Source organism: Poecilia reticulata, chromosome 12 (genome assembly GCF_904066995.2).
Source record: "Poecilia reticulata chromosome 12, P_reticulata-male-v2, whole genome shotgun sequence".
NCBI lineage: Eukaryota > Metazoa > Chordata > Actinopteri > Cyprinodontiformes > Poeciliidae > Poecilia > Poecilia reticulata.
The window spans coordinates 29,311,980-29,334,199 of NC_088841.1; the positions used below are offsets into that span (position 1 = coordinate 29,311,980).

General features: G+C 40.9%; 2 protein-coding genes and 1 long non-coding RNA gene across 3 annotated transcripts in view; 2 read left to right on the top strand and 1 right to left on the bottom strand.

The window, feature by feature from the left end:
• Nucleotides 1-18,712, bottom strand: part of LOC145554029 (uncharacterized) — a 217,841-nt gene extending 199,129 nt beyond the window's left edge. Inside the window, exon 1 of the long non-coding RNA XR_014090066.1 lies at nt 18,383-18,712. This is a non-coding gene — a long non-coding RNA (uncharacterized LOC145554029). The remainder of the gene's footprint in view (nt 1-18,382) is intronic.
• On the top strand, nt 5,763-7,140 carry LOC145554007 (protein NLRC3-like). The gene is made up of 2 exons (XM_081613226.1): nt 5,763-6,039; nt 6,470-7,140. Exons 1-2 carry the CDS (start codon nt 5,934-5,936, stop codon nt 7,123-7,125), a joined length of 762 nt encoding a protein of 253 aa, XP_081469352.1. The 5' UTR covers nt 5,763-5,933; the 3' UTR covers nt 7,126-7,140.
• LOC145554000 (nuclear factor 7, ovary-like) lies at nt 12,891-14,722 on the top strand. The gene has a single exon (XM_081613219.1). The coding sequence runs from the start codon at nt 12,981-12,983 to the stop codon at nt 14,367-14,369; it is 1,389 nt and encodes a 462-aa protein (XP_081469345.1). The 5' UTR covers nt 12,891-12,980; the 3' UTR covers nt 14,370-14,722.
• Nucleotides 18,713-22,220: the final 3,508 nt, after the last annotated feature.

Here is a 22,220-nt window from a genome sequence, read left to right on the forward strand (position 1 = left end):
CAATAATATCATAATTTCCTTTTTTCCTAAAATAGTGCAGCTCCGTATTGAGAAGGTGTTTCTTTTATTGTTCTTCCTGCAGTGAGGAAAGAAAGTGATGAACCAGAAGCTTCATTTGGTTTCATGTAGACAGAATCAGTGGTCGTCACTCAGATATGAGGCAGAAACACAACAACGGAGTCACGTGGGACCGCCGAGGAAGATGGCAGCACGCTAGCGGAGCTCCTGAAAACCGACAAATTTTACTCTCATCTACTATGAATATACACCTCTCAGCTCATAGGATAGAAATACGTTCGACACGCCAAATTCTATAATCTTCATAAGAGGCCAGATTTTTAATAGCTCACCGACGGAATGTCAAGCAGTAACAAAGCTAATTTTTTCAAAGGTGCGGCAACGAGAAGTAAGCTAGCAGCGAGGACCAGCCCTACACCTGAAAGCTCTCCGGCTAACCTGCTGACAAACCCGAGCTGCGCCGAAGAGAAACATTTGGAGTCCAACCTCATGGAAGAAATACGGAAAATGAGCACAACACTACATGTTGTGGCGGCAGACGTAGTCTCGATTAAAGAAACAACCAAAGAGCTCAAAGATTCCGTGGAAAATATTCTAATCAGGCTGGGCGAAGTTGAACAGCGAGTGTCCGACATAGAAGACACCAACGCTCAGATGGAGAAATGTGTGGAGATATGTGACAAGAAATTGATGACTCTCTGGGAGCGAGTTGAGGACTTGGAAAACCGGAGTCGGAGGAACAATGTAAGAATGGTGGGACTGAAAGAAGACAAGGAAGAGAGAGGAAATCTGCCCGAGTATGTGGGAAGGATCATTGCTCAGGGGTTCGGCCTCACGGGCAGCGAGTTTGAAGTGGAGCGGGCTCATCGCTCACTGGCGCCCAAACCAGAGGCCAATAAACCACCCCGAACCATCCTGGTTCGGTTTCTACGATCATCGGCTCGGGACAAGCTGCTGCAGATGGCCAAAGAAAAGCGTGGGATGGAGTGGGAAGGCTGCAAATTATCTTTCTTTGAAGACCTATCGAAGGAGCTGGTGGAGAAACGGAGAGCTTTCAACACTGTAAAGAAACGCCTTCGGGAAATGGAGGTGAAACACCGGCTGCTGTTCCCAGCAACGCTCGTCTTCACCTGGAAGGGAGAACGGAAGACATTCCGGGACAATGCAGAGGCTGAAAGGTTCCTGCAACAAGCTAAGTGAAAAACAGGTGTTATTGTTTGAGGTGTATATTTATCAAAAACATTATGTAAAGTTTAGGTCGGTTATGCGTCGGAGTTCAGATGGTTGTGTTGCCAAAGGACGATTTTCAACGCGTCCCACGGACCAAGTTTGATAGAGGGGTTAAGGAAAGGACTAAAAACGGCAGCATGTTCTTTGCTGCTTTACTGAGTTCTATGTTGTATTTATTTTCTTTTTTCTATATCAGGTCAGTTTGTTTAAGTTTACGAATGTTGTCAGTATCAGTTACTATTTTGATGTGTATATACCTCGATAAGTGGCAGTTCAAACCACGCAAGGTATACCAAAGAATAAAAGATGCCTAAGGGATATATCAACATAATATCGTGGAATGTTAATGGATGTGGGCATCCAATTAAAAGACAAAAAGTTTTGAGTTATCTAAAATCCAAAGCCGCTGATATTGCATTCATTCAAGAATCACATACAAGTGGGGATGAAGAAGTTGCTAAGTTTAAAAGAGGTTGGGTGGGTGAAGTTTACCACAGCTCATATTCTAGTAAGCGAAATGGTGTAATGATCCTTGTTAATAAGAATATAAGTTTTGTTATGCTTAAACAACATAATGATAAGGAAGGGCGCTTCATATGTGTGGAAGCCCTGCTGAATGGAATTAGGATTGTCCTCTGTAACATTTACGCACCAAATCAGGAAGAACCCGACTTTTTTCATGAAATTAATAGTATATTAGGAAACACTGAGGGACATATTGTTATGGGAGGCGATTTCAACCAGGTGATGGATGGATTTATTGACAAAAGTTTGGTAAGGGGAAAACTTTCACCTAAGGACAGGGCTGCAATCCAAATGCTAGCTCAAGACTGGAATCTAGTTGATATATGGAGATTGGTAAATCCACGTGAGAGAGAATATACTTTTTACTCTCACAGTCATAAGATATATTCTAGAATTGACTTCTTCTTAATATCTAATAAATTAGTGGAGTCAGTAATGGGCTGTCAAATAGGACCAATTATTATAAGTGATCATGGTATAGTTGAGATGCATATAGACTTCAATGTTGAAAAAGAAAGAAAAGGACGTTGGAGACTTAATACTACGCTACTCCAGAATGAGGCATTTAGTAATTCTATTTTAGAGGATCTTAATTTTTTTTTCCAAGTAAATATTGGCTCCACAGATAATATGGCCTCTGTATGGGAAGCGTCAAAGGCATACATACGGGGAAAATTCATTGCGTATGCAGCAAAAGTTAAAAAAGAAAACGATGGGAAAGAAAAAATGTTGGAAAAAGAAATACGTTTGTTAGAGAAGAAAATAGCGCGGAGTTACTCAAATCATCTATATCAAACACTTTGCAATCTTAAGTATCAGTTACATGAACTGTATAATAAAAAAGCTGAATATGCCTTATTTAGACTTAAAATTAAATATTATGAAGGTGGAGAAAAAAGTGGCCGGTTATTAGCGAGACAACTTAAACAACAGGATAACTCCAACAACATTCCACTAATTAAGAAGGATGGTAAGACATTCACCGCAACCAAAGATATAAATAGGATCTTTGAAGAGTTTTATAAGAACCTTTACACATCTACTGATAAACCTAACACAGAAGAAATTAATGCTTTTTTCTCATCAATGAAATTGCCTACTATTACCAATGAACAAAGAGAACAACTAGATTCTCCTATCACTTTGGAAGAAATTAAAGGTACGATCCTGTCTATGAAACCTGGGAAATCGCCAGGCCTGGATGGCTTTCCGGTTGAATATTATAGAAAATATATTGACACCATAACCCCAGTACTACATGAGGTATACAGAGAAGCCTTCGATTCAGGCTTTTTACCTGATACTTTCAATGAGGCTCTGATATCACTTATTCCAAAAAAGACAGAGATGTGTCAGATCCATCTAATTTCAGACCTATTAGTCTCATAGGAGTAGACTGCAAAATATTAACACGAACATTAGCATCGCGATTAGAAAAAGTACTTCCACATATTATAAATGAAGACCAAGTAGGCTTTATCAAGAACAGGTCTTCAACCGATAATATGAGAAGGCTTGCTCATCTAATACATTTGAATCGCTCTAATCCAATCCCTGTTGCTGCGTTCTCTTTAGATGCTGAGAAAGCCTTTGACCGTGTGGAATGGGGGTTTCTTAAAACAACACTTCTGAAATTCGGTTTCGGGTCTAGGTTCTGCAAATGGGTTGAAATATTATATTCTAAGCCAAAAGCAGTAATTATGACGAATGGTCAGCTATCTAAATTTTTTCATCTTTCCAGAGGGACAAGGCAGGGATGTGCCTTATCCCCGTTGCTTTTCACGCTGGTTGTGGAACCATTAGCAACGGCGATAAGAGTCAACCCAGGAATTAAAGGAACTCATGCGGGAGGGAAAGAGCACAAGGTGCTTATGTATGCGGATGACATCTTAGCTATTATAGCAGATCCAATCGTCTCTATTCCAGCCCTATTACAGTGTGTTGAATCATATTCAAAACTTTCAGGATATAAGATTAATTGGAGCAAATCGGAGTGTATGCCCATATCCCAAACATGCCATTCAAATGATATTACACCATTTAACTTTAGGTGGGTCCCTTCAGGTATGAAATATCTAGGTATACGACTCCACCCAAATTTAGAGGAAATAATGCTTTTGAATATGGAACCGCTTCTTCAGAAGATAAAAACTAATCTGGATAAATGGACAAAATTGAGACTTTCTTTATGGGGAAAGGTGAATGTAATAAAAATGGTGATAGCCCCTTTATTCAATTATGTGTCCATGATGGTGCCAGTTGACATCCCCTCCCAGGTTTATAAACAGTATGAGGCTTATGTGAAGGACTTCCTCTGGAACAAGAAGAAACCCAGAATCAACATTAAGAAAATGTGGTGTGCAAGGGATATAGGGGGCATGGCCCTCCCTAATGTAAGACTATATAATCTCGCGTTTGAAATGGTTAAGTTGTCCAAGTATTTTAAAAAGGGAGAAATTAAACTAAGCTGGATGAATATTGAAGAAGAATTAGTTAACCCCTTTAGACCGATAGATATTCTTTCTCATGGTAAAACAGATAATAGGAAACCTCTTCCCACAAATCCGATATTAGCACATTCTAAATCAGTATGGAAGGAGGCACATAAAATATGCAAGATGTCACATTCGAAACAGTTGTACTCCTCACTGTGGCTGAATCCATCCATCTGTATCGGAAGGAAAACTGTCTATTGGGAACAATGGCTTGTGAAGGGAATACGTGTTGTAGATGATTTGTATACAGACGGGGTTTTTATGTCTTTTTCAGATGTCATGCTGAAATATAATATAAAGAAGGATAGTTTCTGGAAATATCTACAAATTAGAGACTGTATTATTAAAGACAAATTCATATATAAAGATAATCCAATAAAAGAATATATGGGCTCAAGTAGAATTAAATATAAAGCATCCACATATTACAAATTGTTTAATAGTATGCAAAACGATATATGTAAAAGTCTGGGGACTGTCTGGCAGCGGGACCTTGGATGCACTTTTACTGATGAAGAATGGTTGAAAATATTATCAAATAACGGGAAATATATTAGAGAATCAAGAGGGAAGTTTACACACTATAAGATTGTACATAGATTTTATTTCACCCCATCCAGGCTCCATAGAATGGGTCTGCTCACCAATAACCTATGTTGGAAATGCAAAACTGACCCGGGAACCTTTATACATGCGTTCTGGGAATGTAAACTAATTTTCCCATTCTGGAAAACAGTATTGCTGTACGTTGGAAAGTGGATAGGTTTGGGGATACCTATGTCACCAAGACTCTGCTTGTTGGGGGATCAAACAGTGATGCCTAATATGTCAAAACACCAAAATACTGTAATGCAGGTGGGGACGGTCACGGCTGCCAGAATAATCCTCAGATTATGGAAATCTCCAATCGCTCCAAATATTAAGGACTGGTTGGAATTAATGTTGGAAATAGTGTCATATGAACAAATGTTGGCCAAACTAAATGATGACATGGAGAACTTCAAAAAATCCTGGAACTGTTTCCTCTCCTGTGACATGGGGACAAGTTAGGGTACTACTGGCCTATTGGTTTGGAAAATACTAGCGAGTGACTACTTCTGTTTACTGTGGTTGTTTCTGCTAACACCGAGGATATTTAATCTTTTGTGAAACTTTTATTGATTTATAATGCACTGACCTGTTTTTTTTGGTTTTTTTTTTGTTTTTGTTTTTTTTTCTCTTGCGTGGTTTATTTGTTTGTGTATTTTATTTCATGAGGGAGTGTTGGGGGCGGGTGGGTTGGGAAAGGTTGTGGACATGCTCTGAAACATTAATAAAAACTTTAATAATAAAAAAAAAAAAAAAAGAAACACAACAACAGGTTTAGACCTGAGGAGCTGATCAACAGACTCTGAATCTCTGGATGGAGCAGCATGAATAGTTGATCTTCATCACGTTTTTCTCTCAGACATCAGTTTGAATTAATTATGTTTCTGATTTCTACCTGCAGAGAAAATACTTTTCAATGTTCGCAATGAGTTTGTGAAGAGAGTTTCTGAGGAAATCCTGAATCAGCTCCTTGATGGCCATGAGGTAAATGGCATCTTTAAACGTTCAGAGAAAGAAGAAATTCTTCAAAAGAACCAAACCAGAGCAAACAAGGCCCGGGACACCATCGATGCTGTGATGAAGAATGGACAGAGGGCCAGTAGATTAATGATCAAACGACTTCACAACATAGATCCTACCCTGTCCAGCCAGCTGAGTATGTCCTCTGACTCCTCTGATTTAGGTTAGTCCCTTCACCAATCATGACTGGGTGGAAGTGAACTCATCCAACAGTGACTAATTATAACAAAAATAAATGGAGCATTATGGTTGCACTCCGCCTGCTGGGCTGTAGGTCAGAAACTATAGAAAAGTTTTCCTGTAGATTGGCAGGAGGTGACTCTTAGTGTGAAAACACTTTGAATGTTCAGCATGATGTTTGTAGTCCAGTCAATTTATTAACAAGCAAAGCGGTACCATAAATCTCCATGACTTGAATGTTTCATGATTTGAATGTTTCATGTTTCTTCTGAATGAAATCCTCCTCATGGTCTATAATTTGAATGAGTTCTTTGTTTAAACATCCTGATATAGAAACAATCAAATTAAAATTCAATAAATTGAGTCTTCATTTTTTCAAGTGTTTTTTCTTGCTTTTCTATCTCTTTGTTCAGATTTTGATGATCGATGTCAACATGACCTCAAAGAGTCTCTTCTGGACACGTTCCAATCTATCTGTGAAGGCATTGCAATACGTGGAGAGAAAACCTCTCTGAATGATATTTACACAGAGCTCTACATCATAGAAGGAGGAACTGCAGGGGTCAACCAGGAACATGAGGTCAGACAGATTGAAACAGCATCCAGTAATCAAGGAACAAAAATAAACCTGGAAGACGTCTTTAAACCCAACCCTGGTAGAAAGCAACGGATCAGAACAGTGCTGACCATGGGAGTGGCTGGCATTGGAAAAACACTGTTAACACAGAAGTTCACTCTGGACTGGGCTGAAGGCAGAACCAACCAGAACATCGACTTCATATTTCCATTCACTTTCAGAGAGCTGAATAGCTTGAGAGAAGAAACTTTCAGCTTGGTGGAACTGATTCATCACTTCTTTGATCAAATTAAAGACGCAGAAATCCGCAGCTTTAAAACGTTTCAGGTTCTGTTCATCTTTGATGGTCTGGATGAAAGTCGACTTCCTCTGGACTTCAAGAAGAATCCAGTCCTGACTAACCCTTCAAAGTCCACCTCACTGGATGTTCTGCTGACAAACCTCATCACAGGAAAACCGCTTCCCTCTGCTCACCTCTGGATAACCACATGACCTGCAGCAGCCAGTTTGATCCCAGATAAATCTATTGACAGGGCCATAGAGTCAGAGGGTTCACTGACCCCCAAAAGGAGGAGTACATCAGGAAGAGATTCAGAGATGAAGAGGAGAAGGCCAGCAGGGTCATCTCCCACATCCAGAAATCAAAAAGTCTCCACATCATGTGCTACATCCCAGTTTTCTGCTGGATCACTACTAAAGTTCTGGAGGAAATGATGAAGACCAGAGAGGGAGGAGAGCTGCCCAAGACCCTGACTGAGATGTACATAGAGTTCCTGCTGCTTCAGTTCACAATCAAGGAGGAAAAGTATAAAGAAGGAGCTGAAGAAGCTCTAGAGAACAAGAAGCTGATTGAGTCTCTAGGTAGTCTGGCTTTAGATCAGCTGCTGGAGGGAAACCTGATCTTCTATGACAAAGACCTCAAACCGTGCGGCATCAACATCAAAGATGCTGCGTTGTTCTCAGGAGTTTTCACTTAGATGTTTAAAAAGGAGAGAGGAACCCGCAACATCTCCGTCTACTCCTTTGTTCATCTGAGCATCCGGGAGTTTCTGGCTGCCATCTACATGCTCCACTGCTTCACCAGCAGGAGGTCAGAGGTGATCAAGACGTTCCTGGGAGAAGAATACAAAGAAGCATCTCTAGATGAGTTCATGAAGAAAGTCATGGAGAAATCCCTTAGCAGTAAAAATGGCCACCTGGATCTGTTTGTCCACTTCCTTCATGGTCTCACTGTGGAGTCCAACCAGAGACTCTTAGAAGATCTGCTGGCTCAGACAGAGAACAGTCCAGAAACCATCCAGCGAATCATCACCAACCTGAAGGAGATGAACACTAACAGAATCTCTGCTGACAGAAGCATCAACATCTTCTACTGTCTGGTGGAGATGAACGACGTCTCATTTTATCAGGAAATCCAACGGCTGCTGGATTCAGGGAAGGAGCTCTCAGTGACTGATTGTTCAGCTCTGGCCTTCATGCTGCAGATGTCAGAGGTTCTGGATGAGTTGGACCTGGAGAAGTACAAGACATCAGATGATGGACGACTGAGACTGGTTCCAGCTGTGAGGAACTGCAGAAAGGCTTGGTGAGTCCAGATGTTTTCATTGTGTGAAGCTGCCTCAGCACTATTATCCTCCTGTTTCTTCTTCTTTATTCAAGTTGATTCTGGAAGTTTTTTACCTTTAACCACTTCCTTCATCCTCTGGATGATTTCAGCCATTCAAACATCTAAACATTCAGTTCATCGAGGACAGCTGCAGCTTCTGGTTTTTAGACATTTTGATCTTTTTAAAATATTTAACTTTTTATCAGTTTTCAGGTTGAAATGAATAGAAAACCCTGAACTCTAGAAAATGTTTGTTTTCTCTAAGATCCAATCAGCCAGAGAGACGTTTTAAACTTTAATCTCCTCTTCACTCATTGAGCTGCTGCTCCATAATTCACCTTTTAGGATCTTTGACTGTTTTTATAAAATAATAGTTTAGATTTGATGGAAATTTGGACCATTAAAATAAACCATTGCATTAATTATAAACTTTGTGAACAGTGTTGATCTTCTTCATCCCGTCATCATCCTCACCTCTTCCTCCTCCTACTAGTTTCCTCTGAGTTTGTAACTGAGACCAAAATATGGTGAATGTTGTCTGGTTCCAGAAAATGTCCTGATTTCTGTCAGATCCTCCCAAAGCTCTGAGAATCTGCTTCCAGAGCTGGAACCATTTTCCTCATCAGCTCTTCATCTGCAGCCTTTGTTCCGCTCCGTCTCCTCCAGGGGTTTTGCTCTTCAGCTCTTTAGGAGTTTAGCAACAATTTCTTCTGACATCCAAAACTTTGTTCCTCTGAGACTATGGACAGACCACTGCAGAGACATGAGCTTCACCTCTTTAGACATCCCAGCCTCTTCAGTTCCTGGAGAACGTTCACTGCTTCACCCACAACTGGGAGCATCATGTGTCTGGTCTGCTCCCAGTTTCCTCTGTGGCATTGTGATGGACCGATTTGAAACTAAAGTGTTGTGTTTGAATGAAAAACAAATTGTGCATAAAAGTTACCGACTTCAAAGTTTGGCCATGGATTTGGCAATCACACACTCCCCAACTTCCTGATCTTCCCTCTGGCACCGAGAAAGGTAATCAGCAGTGGTGTTGTCTTTACCGGGGATGTAGTGAACCTTAAACCGAAACGGCTGCACAGCAAGATACCATCTGGTGATTCTCCCATTTGTGTCCTTCATTCTTTCTAGCCACTGGAGGGCTCTGTGATCAGTCTGAAGTGTGAATTCTCTGCCTAGAAAATAATATTTAAATGAATCAAGGGCCCATTTAATAGCCAAGGCTTCCTTCTCCACAGTTGCATATCGCCTCTCTCTTGGTAGCAGCTTGCGACTGATGTAGGCAACTGGATGTTGGTCCTCTGGTGGTCCCTGCAGAAGCACTGCCCCAAGGCCTCTTTCAGAAGCATCAGTCTGCAACAAGAAGTCTTTTGCAAAATCCAGTGAATGCAAAACTGGATTCTTACTCCGAGATTGGCTGATGTCCTTAAATGCTGCAATGGCATCTGCTGTCCACTGAATTTTGGTGGGACTTCTGGAGCCCTTCATGTCTGTTAAGGATGCTGCTCTAGCTGAGAAATTGGGGATGAATCTATGGTAGAATGCAGCCATGCCAAGAAAAGACCGCAGCTGTTTCCTGGTTTGTGGGAGCGGACAGGATGCTATCGCATTGATTTTATCAACTTGATGTTTCAGAGTACCACCTCCAATGGTGTACCCCAGGTACTGTATTTCTGTCCTAGCAAGACAGAAATACTTTGCTGGATTGATAGTAAGGCCTGCTGAACGCAGCCGATGTAGGACCTCCTTTAGATGGTCAACATGCTCTTCCCAAGTTCCACTGAAAACCACAACATCATCAAGGTATGCACAGGTTAATGCTGAGAGCCCACAGAGTACCTGATCTATTAGTCTTTGAAATGTTCCTGGGGCCCCATGCAGACCGAATGGCAGGACTCTGAACTCGAACAATCCCCAGGAGGTGCAAAATGCTGTCAGCTCCTGGGACTGTTTGGCGAGAGGCACCTGCCAGTAGCCGTTAGACAGATCAATAGTTGTTAAATATCTTGCTTCCCCCAGGTGCTCAATGAGGTCATCTATACGTGGCATTGGGTAATTGGGCATCTCTCAGCAGGGTCAGAGGGCCCCTCACATCATAGCCATAAAGGAGCTCAAATGGGGAGAAACCAGTGGAAGCCTGAGGTACCTCCCTGTAAGCAAAAAGGAGGTATGGCAACCACTGATCCCAATCAGACACTGTATCATTAACAAACTTACGAAGCATTTGTTTGAGGGTTTGGTTAAAACGCTCCATCAGGCCATCTGTCTGTGGGTGGTATGGTGTCGTCCTCATGCTCCTGATGCCCAACAGCTTATAGACCTGTTTCAACAGTGTGGACATAGTTAGTGCCCTGATCGGTTAAAATCTCCTGTGGAAATCCAACTCTTGAGAAAAGCTGAATCAGTGAGGAAGCCACATGTTTTGCTTTAACAGTCTTTAGTGGAAAAACTTCAGGATATCTTGTCGCATAGTCTGTGATGACTAGCATGAAGCGATTTCCAGATTTACTTTTTTCCACTGGGCCAACTACATCCATCCCAAGATGCAGAAAAGGTGTGCCAATAATGGAAAGGCGTTGAAGTGGTGCTTTGGTAGGAACTCTAATTGAGGTTTTCCGACATTCAGGGCAGCTTCTGCAAAACAGGGGAACATCTGATCTTAAAGCAGGCCAGAAAAAATACCGCTTAATGCGAGCAGTGGTCTTATACTTCCCAAGGTGGCCAGCCCAGGGAATAGAGTGTCCCAAAGTAAGCACTGTCTCACGAGCCTCCTTAGGGACAACTAACTGCTTAAACTGGCAATGATTTTACTTCACTGCTTTATTTCAGGTTTAATATTCACATTCTGATGAGGCACAAAACACATTTGAGGTCTGTGTGTTTCTCAGGGATGTAAAAAGCATTGATTCCTGTTGAACAAGGAATCTGCTTCACTGGGTCAGAGGTCAAGTTCAAACTACTGCAGAGATTAAACTAGAGTCCAGCTGAGACAATCTGGGTATTTGCTAAAGGAGTCTGTCTCCGCCTTGTCAGATTTAATTTCTTTAACTGGTGTGGTTAGAGAACCATTCACAAGGTTAAAGAGTGAGAAAAGGAAACGGAGTCATAAACTCAAAATGATTCAAGATCTAATTATTATGACAGGAGCAAAAAACCTCAACCACAGTGACATGAATGTGAAATCTGGACAACTGACATTTATCCAAGTTTTAATAAGTGGAGCTTCTTAATTATTCATCTCAAAACGACTTGATGAATCAAAGTATTAACACCAAATCACTGATTTAAAACCTGTGAAACAACTCTTCCATATTTACACTGACAACTGCACAAGGTTAAATACCAACAGGAGGAGGAGGAGCACACACCCTGGTGAGAGACCAAGCGGTGCATTGCGTCCTCTCCTGCACTTGCCACTACCAGGTCAAACCCTGCAGCTCTTTATGCTGGACAGATCATGTGTCTGGAGGAATCCAGTGAATGAGCTGCAGATCCAAACCTTAAAGAGGCTCATTTAGCTGTAGCATCTCGCTAAGGTCTGAAGACAGCAGATATCTTAGCTGCGACGGTGAATAACTTCTATGTCATTTTGTCAATCAGCTCAAGGACACAAAGTCCTCCGTCACATCAGTCCGAGGCAGACAGACAGAAAGATGGAGCACGGCAGGAGAACAAAGTATATGTAGCAGGTTGTAATAATCCAACCCCTACTGCATGTAATCCTAGTAGTTCCTCTGCAGCAAGTTCAAACGTCTTGTGACTTGAAAATATTGTCAGCAGCTCAACTTTCTCAGCTGATTTTGGCTCACCCCCAAATACAACCTGCAGCTCTAAGCTTACAGCTCGTTCAAGGGGCTGGAAACCATTCATGCATGACATTAGAGTTAGAAACCAGGTAGGGGGTTCACGCAGTAGGTTGCCTTTATTTCTCATATTCTGGCAAAGATCTTGCAGTCAGGGAATGAAATTCTCGTGAGGGGCAAAACAAGAAAAAGAAAAAGGAAAAGAATGGGCCAAAAATAAAAAGTGCATGACGGATTCCCCTGGTACAGCTGGTAAAAAAATACTTTCTGTAATATTTACTGTTTTCCAGTTTTCAGCTACAGTAATAAAAATGGCATTCAATTTGAATCAAAACATTTCTGATTCTGATCCAGTTGTTGTGAAAACAGGACAAACTTTCCTCATCACCAAACATCATTTTCACCTCCAGAGTCTGAAACTGACAGAAAAACAGCAAACAGAAGGAAAATGAACATGAAATGTGTTCATTTGAATTTCATAGATAGTGGAGACCCTGGAAGAGTTTATGAGAGGAAAAATATATTTTCACTTGAAGCAGGAACAAAGTCATGAATCAGAAAAAGCTGTAGAGTTTTAATAAAACTGCAGATTAAGATTAAATCCTCTAGAGGGCGCCACATCTCCACCTCTGGACTGATTCAAACAGGAACAACTGGAAAAAACAGGAAACAGTTCAGAGAGAAAAACTCACTGAGTAAACACCCTGAGGATGAACTCTGACTCCTGCCTTCGTCTCCGACTGAAATCAAACTAACTCTGAACAAGGAGAACAGAGAGAGAACTGAGCAACTAGACGCTGAAACACAGACTGCTGCAGGAGGAAACAAGCAAATCAAAGTGAAAGTAAGTTCAGAAAGTTTCTACAGGAGAGAAACTGACTTCCTGGTTTGACTTTCTGTCTGCTGTGGTTTCAGCTTCACTCTGAGACAAAATGGCTTCCAGATCAGACGATGATCTCTGCTGTCCGGTCTGTCTGGAAATATTTAAGGATCCAGTTATTCTGTCATGTAGCCACAGCTTCTGTAAGGAGTGTCTGCAGAAATACTGGAGAGAGAAACCAGGAAGAGATTGTCCAGTTTGTAAAAGGAGATCTTCTAAAGATGAACCACCTTTTAATCTGGCTCTGAAGAATCTGTGTGAGTCTTTCTTACAGCAGAGAAACCAAAAAGCTTCAGAGGATCTCTGCTCTCTGCACTCTGAGAAACTCAAACTCTTCTGTCTGGACCATCAGCAGCCAGTTTGTGTCATTTGCAGTCATTCAGATTTACACAAAAACCATGAATTCAGACCCATCGATGAAGCTGCTCAGCAACACAAGAAGAAGCTTCAGGAAACTCTGGAGCCTTTAAAGGAGAAGCTGGAGCTCAGGAAGAAAGTTCAGGAGGAGTTTGATCAGACAGCAGAACACCTGAAGGTCCAGGTCCGACACACAGAGAGGCAGATTAGGGAGCAGTTTAAGCAGCTTCATCAGTTTCTAGCAGAGGAAGAGGAGGCCAGGCTGGCTGCACTGAGGGAGGAAGAGGAGCAGAAGAGAGGGATGATGAAGGAGAAGATGGAGGCTCTGAGCAGAGAGATAGCAGCTCTTTCAGACACAGTCAGAGCCACAGAGGAGGAGCTGAGAGCTGCAGACGTCTCATTCCTGCACAACTACAAGGCTGCAGTGGAAAGAGTCCAGCGCTGCCCCCTGCTGGAGGATCCACAGCTGCCCTCAGGAGCTCTGATAGACCAGGCCAAACATCTGGGCAACCTGGCCTTCAACATCTGGAGCAACATGGAGACCATGGTGACCTACACTCCTCTGGTTCTGGACCCAAACACGGCTGGTACAGAACTCCATCTGTCTGAAGATCTGACCAATGGGAGGAGAGGAGAGGAACAGCAGCTTCCTGATAATCCAGAGAGATTTGATGATCACTGCTACTCTGTTCTGAGTTCTGAGGGTTTTAACTCAGGGAACCACAGCTGGGATGTTGATGTTGGAGACAGTGAAGACTGGACACTTGGTGTGTTAGAAGAGTCTGTTCAGAGGAAGGGAAGCATAGGGTGTGGATGGTTGTTTATATGGTTCTATTCAGGTAAATATTCAGCATATTCTCCTCCAGCTCCTTCCATTCTTCTCTCAGTCCAGAAGAATTTCCAGAGGATCAGAGTGAATCTGGACTGGGACAGAGGAAAACTGTCCTTCTCTGATCTGGATACTAACACACACATACACACCTTCACACACACCTTCACTGACAAGATGTTTCCATACTTTGAAACTGATAAAACATTAAAGATCGTACCGATGAAGATCTCAGTGATGAAGCAGCAGCTCTGATGATCTCAGCATGAAGAACAAAGTCCAGATAAAAACTTATTGATCAGATTGAAACTGTGAGTTTTAAAGAGGAAACTGGAGATGATCTGATCATCTGGAGATGATCTGATCATCTTCTTCATCTCTGATCAGATTCAGATTCATCTCCAGGCTGCTGGAAGCAGCAGGGCAGCGTTAATCTTTCTCATCTGACTCTTTAGTCTGAGTTCAGCTCTGATTCTAAAATCACTCAGAGTGAGAGGTCTTGTTTTTTTTTGTTCATCTCTGGGTAATTATTTCTGTTTATCAGGAACTGATGTATTAAAAAATTTGATTTTATTGAATATGTGAGCAAAATGATCCCAGCAATGTGTTTAGTTTACAAACCAAATAATTTTTAAATGTAAATATTATTGTCTAAGCTACATATTTACCCTTTTATTAAATGTTTTGTTTGTTACTAGACATTTATAAATATATTAATAACATGGTGAAAATATGACTTTGAAAAATGATTATATCTTTAAAAAATTTTGCTGTTATTTTTTTGCTTTGTGTAACTTTACAAATTGACTCCATAAATCTGTAGCTTGTTAATTATTTAGCTCTAAACTGAATTTAAAATTTTATTTTGGATGATTTCATTAGTTTTTGTTGTATATATTGATTTAATCACATTTGGTTCTGTGTCTGTCTTCTACTCTTTAAGCCAAATAAATTGAGTGAGTTTTAGATTTTGAACCTAAATGTGAGTTTGTGAAAGAAAAACTTCATGATTATTTTAATGAAAATGGAGGAAAATGTTTTGTTCAAAGTTTCTGAGCTGAATTCATTGTCATGTTAATAAAATTCATTATCAGATCAGAACTATGGTTCATCCAATTTCAAACAAGAATTTGAATTATTCTAAAGCAAAATATGTTGATATTTAACATGTTGACTTAAATGACATTTTGAAGGCAGCAGATGGACTTTGAATTTCAAGTTAAACCATTTCAAGATTTACACATTAGCAATTATGGAACTGCTTCTAAAATAGTTATTTTTGGTGTTCAACACGATGGGAAACATTTATTTCTCGTGTAGGCCTTATATAAGAAGAGGGTCAAAAGATTGACAAAATACAGTTCTAAAGGAGCAGCTTTTTAAAATGTTAAGTTTACTGAGTTATAATAGAAAAGGAAAATTACAGGAGGAGAGCTAATATAAGGAATGAAGTTTTAAAGAGAAATAAATAAAACTAAAAGCTACCACAAAATCTCTCCCTTACTGATAATAAAATAAAATATAACTATTGAAATAAAATGTGATAACAAGACCAATATATGACTTAGAAGAATAAAGAATAATTAGAGTATCAATTGGCAAATCAGTGCAAAGAAAACATGAGTCTGTGTGTGAGTTTAACCTGTTGACCACTTTGATAAGATTTAACAGCTGGTGTAAAACAATCTGATCCTGCCAACAGAGTACAGCTTCCTCTTGGGACAGGGTCATGAAAACATCTGTCTTCATTCATAAGAAAATAACACTTTAAAAAAGTGCCGCTATCTTAAATTACCATTCCAGATAGTCAAAATGTAATTTTGTCTAATCAAAATGCATATTTAGATATCTGTAAATGTAATTACAAATATTCAGATGAAACCACATTTTTGTTAAAACGGCTTGCCATACAGGTACGCATATTGAGAAATGGCCTTTGTCATTAGTGATCGACCAGCGCATGCGCAACAGTGATTATTTAATGCTTGAAGCACCACCTCTGGTGGTGAGTAGGGATGAAATGGAACTGTAGTTTTTCTAAAACTGCAGATTAAGACTAAATACTCTAGAGCAGTGGTCCCCAACCCCCGGTACCGGTCCGTGGACCAATTGGTACCGGGCCGCATAAGAAATAATTAAATATTTCCGTTTTATGTATTATTTGAGTCTGCAGGATCTTTTATTTTGAAAATCCTTTAACCGGATTCTCTCGGTTACTTGCGCGCCAACACTTAGCCCACAAGAAAAAGATCAGATGTCTTTGGAAAGTTTCTTTGCGAAGGGTAAAGGCCCAGAAACAGGAGAATGGATTTATCCCGGACCGGTAGGTGAGTCCCACATTACAAGCCGGCTCGCTAAAGAGGCAATGCAGCTTCAAGCTGATTCGCCACGTAGAGACCAAGCAGGCTGTGAATATAAGCAACACTTCAGGTGTCATTGTCTCCCATCACTCCCAGATGGAACAGTCTCATTGCAGAGAAACAAGCTCAGGGCTCCTGTTAGTCATTATAGTGAGTTAAAATTTTCACAAAAGTAAAATGTTCGTTTTTGTGGCGCATCTGTATCTTATTTTGAAGGGATATGTAAACTTTACCATAGCGACCAGAGTAAGAGCATTTGGGCAGTGGTTGAGAGATGAGTAGACCTTGTGAGTCTTAAGTCTGGTTTAGACGGCAAGATTTAAGAATTGTCGGCCGATTCTCCAAACCTTTGTGACTGTTTTTTCCTAGTTAACATTTTTAACTGAATAAACATAATAAACACATAATAATGATGTACATATAATAATAAACATTTCCACATATCATCTCCGATATCCACCGGACTCTCAGTTGCGCGATATGTCAGCTGTTTGGGATTCCCCTCTGTTCTTACGTCACCGCGCTTTCTGATTGACTACCTGTCACATTCAACAGGTTGTATCCTCGTTCCCAGTCAGGGAAAACCCCACAGGCTGCGATAAAAGGGCCAAGACAACAAAATATGTCATAGTCAGGCTTTGGCGTGAACACCAACATGCAGAAGCCTTATCTGATGGTTCATTCCGTCAGATAACAGTCTGATAACAGTAGCTCAGGTATGGGAGGCCCACCTCAGGAGTTGTAGCCACAGGTCAGGAGTTGTAGTCGCAGTTCTTTTGTTGGCTTTGTGTATTTTTGTATAACTCTATTTTACAGTGCTGTGATTCTATGTCTGTGAAAAGTGCTTTATGAATAAACTTTACTTACTTACTTAAGTAAGTAACTTAAGTAAGTAAGTAACTTACTTAAACTCAGGATTAATTAAGTAACTTAATCCTAAATCTGAATTCAGATTATTTGTACATTTTGATGTCTGGAGTAACTTTTACCCCAGAATGTGAAATGCCCCATGATTCAGAAATAAGAAAGAGAAAAACATAAATATATATTGGAGACAGTTTCATAACTTTATATTTAGAAGTTTGCATCCATCTCCTCACGTTTGGTCAGAATTTCCTTCAGTCTAATTTGGGTCAAATGCTCTGGTTTCCTTCCACAAGGTTCTCATGATACATTGCTGGAGTTCTGGTCCATTCCTTCTGACAGAACCAGTGAAGGTCTTTACAGAAATATTTACTTTTTATGACCAAATTGATAATGGAATGCCAACCATCAGAAGGCCTGTTCTTTAGGTCAGAGCAGCAGAATATTATATTTTCATCTCTTCTTCCTCCAACATGGTCAGACATGGCACATTAAACTGAGCCACGTCTGCTGGTGGCAGCAGCAGCTAAAAAGATTTACAGAGGAGAGGAAGCTGCATCAGCTGCTGCAGTTCTACTATCAGTCCACTAGATGGAGACATGGAGCAACATTAACATTCACTGGTTCAACCTGAACAACAGGAAGGATTTTAGTTAACAATCATTAAACTCTACAAGTGGAGAAGATTCACTATTTAATAATCTGACTGAATCAAACACATTTTAACAATATGTTTTATTTTGAAAGGGAGCAACAGAAAACTGTTGATTCTGACTTTGATGGTGGAGACAAGAATTTGATACCAGGAAACAACATGAAGCAGTTTGTTCAGAGAAGAAAACAGAGAAACATCAGCTGTTCATCATGTTGTTTGATTCCAGTTCATCAATAATCTAATAATCCTTTAGATTAACTTTCAAAAGGAAGAGAGATTAAACTTTGAGTTTAAATCAGAAGTGAACATTTTCTCCAAACATCAGAGAGAAGAAACAAGCAGGAAAGTTCCTGAAGACAAAGTTAAAGAAGGAAACAAAGCAAACTTACAGTTTGTTCAAACAATCCAAAGAGATGAAGAAGAACATCAGAACAACAGACTGGGGTCACGACCCGGTTGGATGGTAGGACGGTCCAGGCAGCAGCAGAACCTCTGGCTATGGATCCACCAGGATCAACATGATCACATCAGCTTCTGGACGAGACGACATCAACGTGATCATGACACCAAAATACTTCCATACACTTTAAAAGTGACCTGAAAATGTTTGGGTCGGTCTGTTGGGTCGACCCAACAGACCGACCCAAACATTTTTTATGTAATGAACATAAAAAATGTTCATTACATTTTTTATTCTAAATCCTTCTTAGGTAAAGTTCAGTTCAGAATGAGATGTTTTAGAGCCTTTTCTCAACCCTGTAGAGAAAAAAAAAAAAAATATATATATATATATATATATATATATATATATATATATATGAAATATATAGGCTGGGATTCAAACCCAGGACTTTCTTACTGCAAGGCAGCAGTGGTACCAACTGATCCACTGTGCAGCCCTGATGTTTTATTCACAAAATAAATGTTTTATTCACACCAAAGGAACATTTAGAGACTAATCAACCCAACAATGATGACTTTAGAGTGTAGCAGGAAGCCGGAGCGTCTGGAGAGAAACCTTCAAACAAGATATTAACTTTTTATAGTTTATTCACAAAATTCAATGTTTCCTGCTCCTCTCCAAAACCAGCTTGGTTGTTTTTGAGAGGAATGGCAGGAGAAATCGTTAGCTAGGATTCTCTGCAGCGTGTGGTGTTTCTCTTCATGCTTTTGATTTTCATGATGAATCTCCTTCTTGTACACGTCGTCTTCAGAACGCTTTAAAAACTGCAAACAATTTCTGAGACTGTAGGGAAACTGGTACAGAGGTTGTCCTCCGTCGTTGTCATGAGGCTCCCATCTTTACGGCAGCTGTAATCACAAAATAATCATTTTGTTCTAGAAAGTCATAGAAAACTTCCCATCTGGATCAGATTTTCTGTAGGGAACACAGTAAAAACTGGTCCCAGAGTTTCTCCTCATCTGTCTTCTTCCTTCGATGGTGAGCCACCCCGTTCTGAGTGGTTCTTCGTTTGTAAACAGTTCAGAACCAGGGCCCAAAGTCTGTCTTCTTCTTCTGACGGTGAGCCACCCCGTCCGGGGTGGTTCATACTTTGTAAACTGTTCAGAACCTGGGCCAAAAGTCTGTCTTCTTCTTCTGACGGTGAGCCACCCCGTCCGGGGTGGTTCATACTTTGTAAACTGTTCAGAACCTGGGCCAAAAGTCTGTCTTCTTCTTCTGACGGTGAGCCACCCCGTCCGGGGTGGTTCATACTTTGTAAACTGTTCAGAACCTGGGCCAAAAGTCTGTCTTCTTCTGACGGTGAGCCACCCCGTCCGGGGTGGTTCATACTTTGTAAACTGTTCAGAACCTGGGCCAAAAGTCTGTCTTCTTCTTCTGACGGTGAGCCACCCCGTCCGGGGTGGTTCATACTTTGTAAACTGTTCAGAACCTGGGCCCAAAGTCTGTCTTCTTCTTCTGACGGTGAGCCACCCCGTCCGGGGTGGTCCTTCATCTGTGAACCGTTCAGAACCTGAGCCCAAAGTCTGTCTTCTTCTTCTGACGGTGAGCCACCCCGTCTAGGGTGGTTCTTTTGTGTACCTTTCAGAACCTGGGCCCAAAGTCTGTCTTCTTCTTCTGACGGTGAGCCACCCCGTCCGGGGTGGTTCATACTTTGTAAACTGTTCAGAACCTGGTCCCAAAGTCTGTCTTCTTCTTCTGACGGTGAGCCACACCGTCCGGGGTGGTTCTTCTTTCGTGCACCGTTAAGAACCTGGGCCCAAAGTCTGTCTTCAGAAGAAGATGTCGAACCACCCCATGCTGGGTGGTTTAGTCTTTCCTGATCCTTCGAGTGATCTTTATTGTCCGCGGTCGTTTTGTTTTTGGGAACAGTCCCTCCCAAAAACAGCTTGGAAGCTGTGACGTTCCCTGAAACCTCTCCAGCTGGGTCGGTTTGATCAGTTCGACTCTCTGCAGTCCTGTTTTGTGAAGTCTCTGTAGACTCAGGATCTGCCGCCTGTTCTACACAAACGTTCCCAGCCGGGTCAGCTTGTGGTTTGGGACGGGATGGAAGTCCATCCCAGAACCAATCTCTCTCATCCTCCCCAGCCGGGTCAGGTTGTGCTTCGGGACGGGATGGAAATCCATCCAAGAACAAATCTCTATCTTCATCCCCAGCCGGGTCAGGTTGTGGGGTGGGACGGGATGGAAGTCCGTCCCAGAACCAATCTCTCTCGTTGTCGTTCTGAGTGGTTCTTTCGTCCGATTCGTCTCCGCTCCTTTCGTCCGATTCGTCTCCTGGGAAGAAATGATCAAAAACCTTCCTCATTCCTTTTGTCACCAGATATCCGACGCCTAAGCCGAGTGATAAAACAAAAGGGTATGGCATCTTCAAAAAATAAAAATACTCACTAGACAGAAACTAATCTTAGAGAAGCGTTTGGATTCTGGCTGATGTGTTGAGATTCCAGCATTCAAAGCCTCAGAATGTCTTTGATCTGCTGTGATGAACATGATGTAATCTATGACCTCATCAGTGAGCTCGCTGTAGTTCTGGAGCAAGGTCTTGCTTCTGATCGTTGCTATGGAAACGATCAGATCAGTTCTGCCCGATTCAAACTGCAATATTAACTAAATATTTAATAAGTAATATATTTTTTCATTTATTTAACATGAAGAGATTAACAATAGATTTAGAGTTTGGTTTTCTTTTTCTGCTGCGATATAATTTTTTTTTCTTCACATTATTATTTTGGTTCTGGCAGGAAATTCTTCAGATTTTATAAACCTTTGCAAAGCAAAATTTTCTCTAATCTTTAACTCTCAATTTTTATATATTTTATATATTTTGGTGCTATCTTGTTCAGAAAATCACACACCTCCAGACCTGGATGAACAGTTGGATGGATTGTTGGTTGGATGAACAGTTGGATGGATTGTTGGTTGGATGAACAGTTGGATGGATTGTTGGTTGGATGAACAGTTGGATGGTTTGTTGGTTGGATGAACAGTTGGATGGATTTTTGGTTGGATGAACAGTTGGTTGGATTAGTCAACTGCAGGAGATGAAGACGTGCTTCACAGACTTTGTGTCACTGATTTTAGCTTTTAGCTTCTTCTTGTTTTCTTTTTTTAAAGTGTTTAAAACATTTAGGCTGTGATTCGACACCAAACGGATTAATCTAATTGGTGATTTTAGTGCAAAAATAAATTCTCCATGACAACCATCTTGAAAAATAAAGCAACTTTGGGTAAGTATGAGTTAAACTGGTCCAAATGTGTATGATTTGACAACAAAAATATCCATCTATAATAAATATTAGCAAAGGGATCCAATTAAGGTGACAGATTTTGCTGAAAAATTGAATTATCTGCTGCAGTGTTAATTATTTTCCACAAGATGGCGCCAGATGTTAACCAACAACCAGAGCCCATTAACCGTTAGGATATTATGACATATCTTTAAAAATTGTTTGTATACGAAACTTAAGATCATGGAATCTGACAACAGCTTCTTATTATTGCAAGGGATGAAATTTACCTGCTCTGACGCCAAATTATGCTATGTGAACTAATGACTCGAAAACACTCACCGAACAGACGACCGCCGCTACCGGGGGTCAGAGGTCACCCGCGTGACTCACAATGTCGTTTAACTCAGGATTATTTTTAAATAGAGACTTATTTTTAGCAAGATGTCCGCCAGCGACTGACGGAAGCGGTTAGCGTTAGCGGCGTAGCCTAGCATCCAATGAACGCTTGGAGGAAACCAGCAGCTGCGTCGTTCT

Bases quoted from the DNA above. Each gene is read 5' to 3' on its own strand.
- LOC145554007 (XM_081613226.1), top strand. From the start codon at position 5,934: ATGAAGAATGGACAGAGGGCCAGTAGATTAATGATCAAACGACTTCAC. The intron at 6,040-6,469 runs GTTAGTCCCTTC...CTCTTTGTTCAG, and splicing joins CTCTGACTCCTCTGATTTAG to ATTTTGATGATCGATGTCAA.
- LOC145554000 (XM_081613219.1), top strand. From the start codon at position 12,981: ATGGCTTCCAGATCAGACGATGATCTCTGCTGTCCGGTCTGTCTGGAA.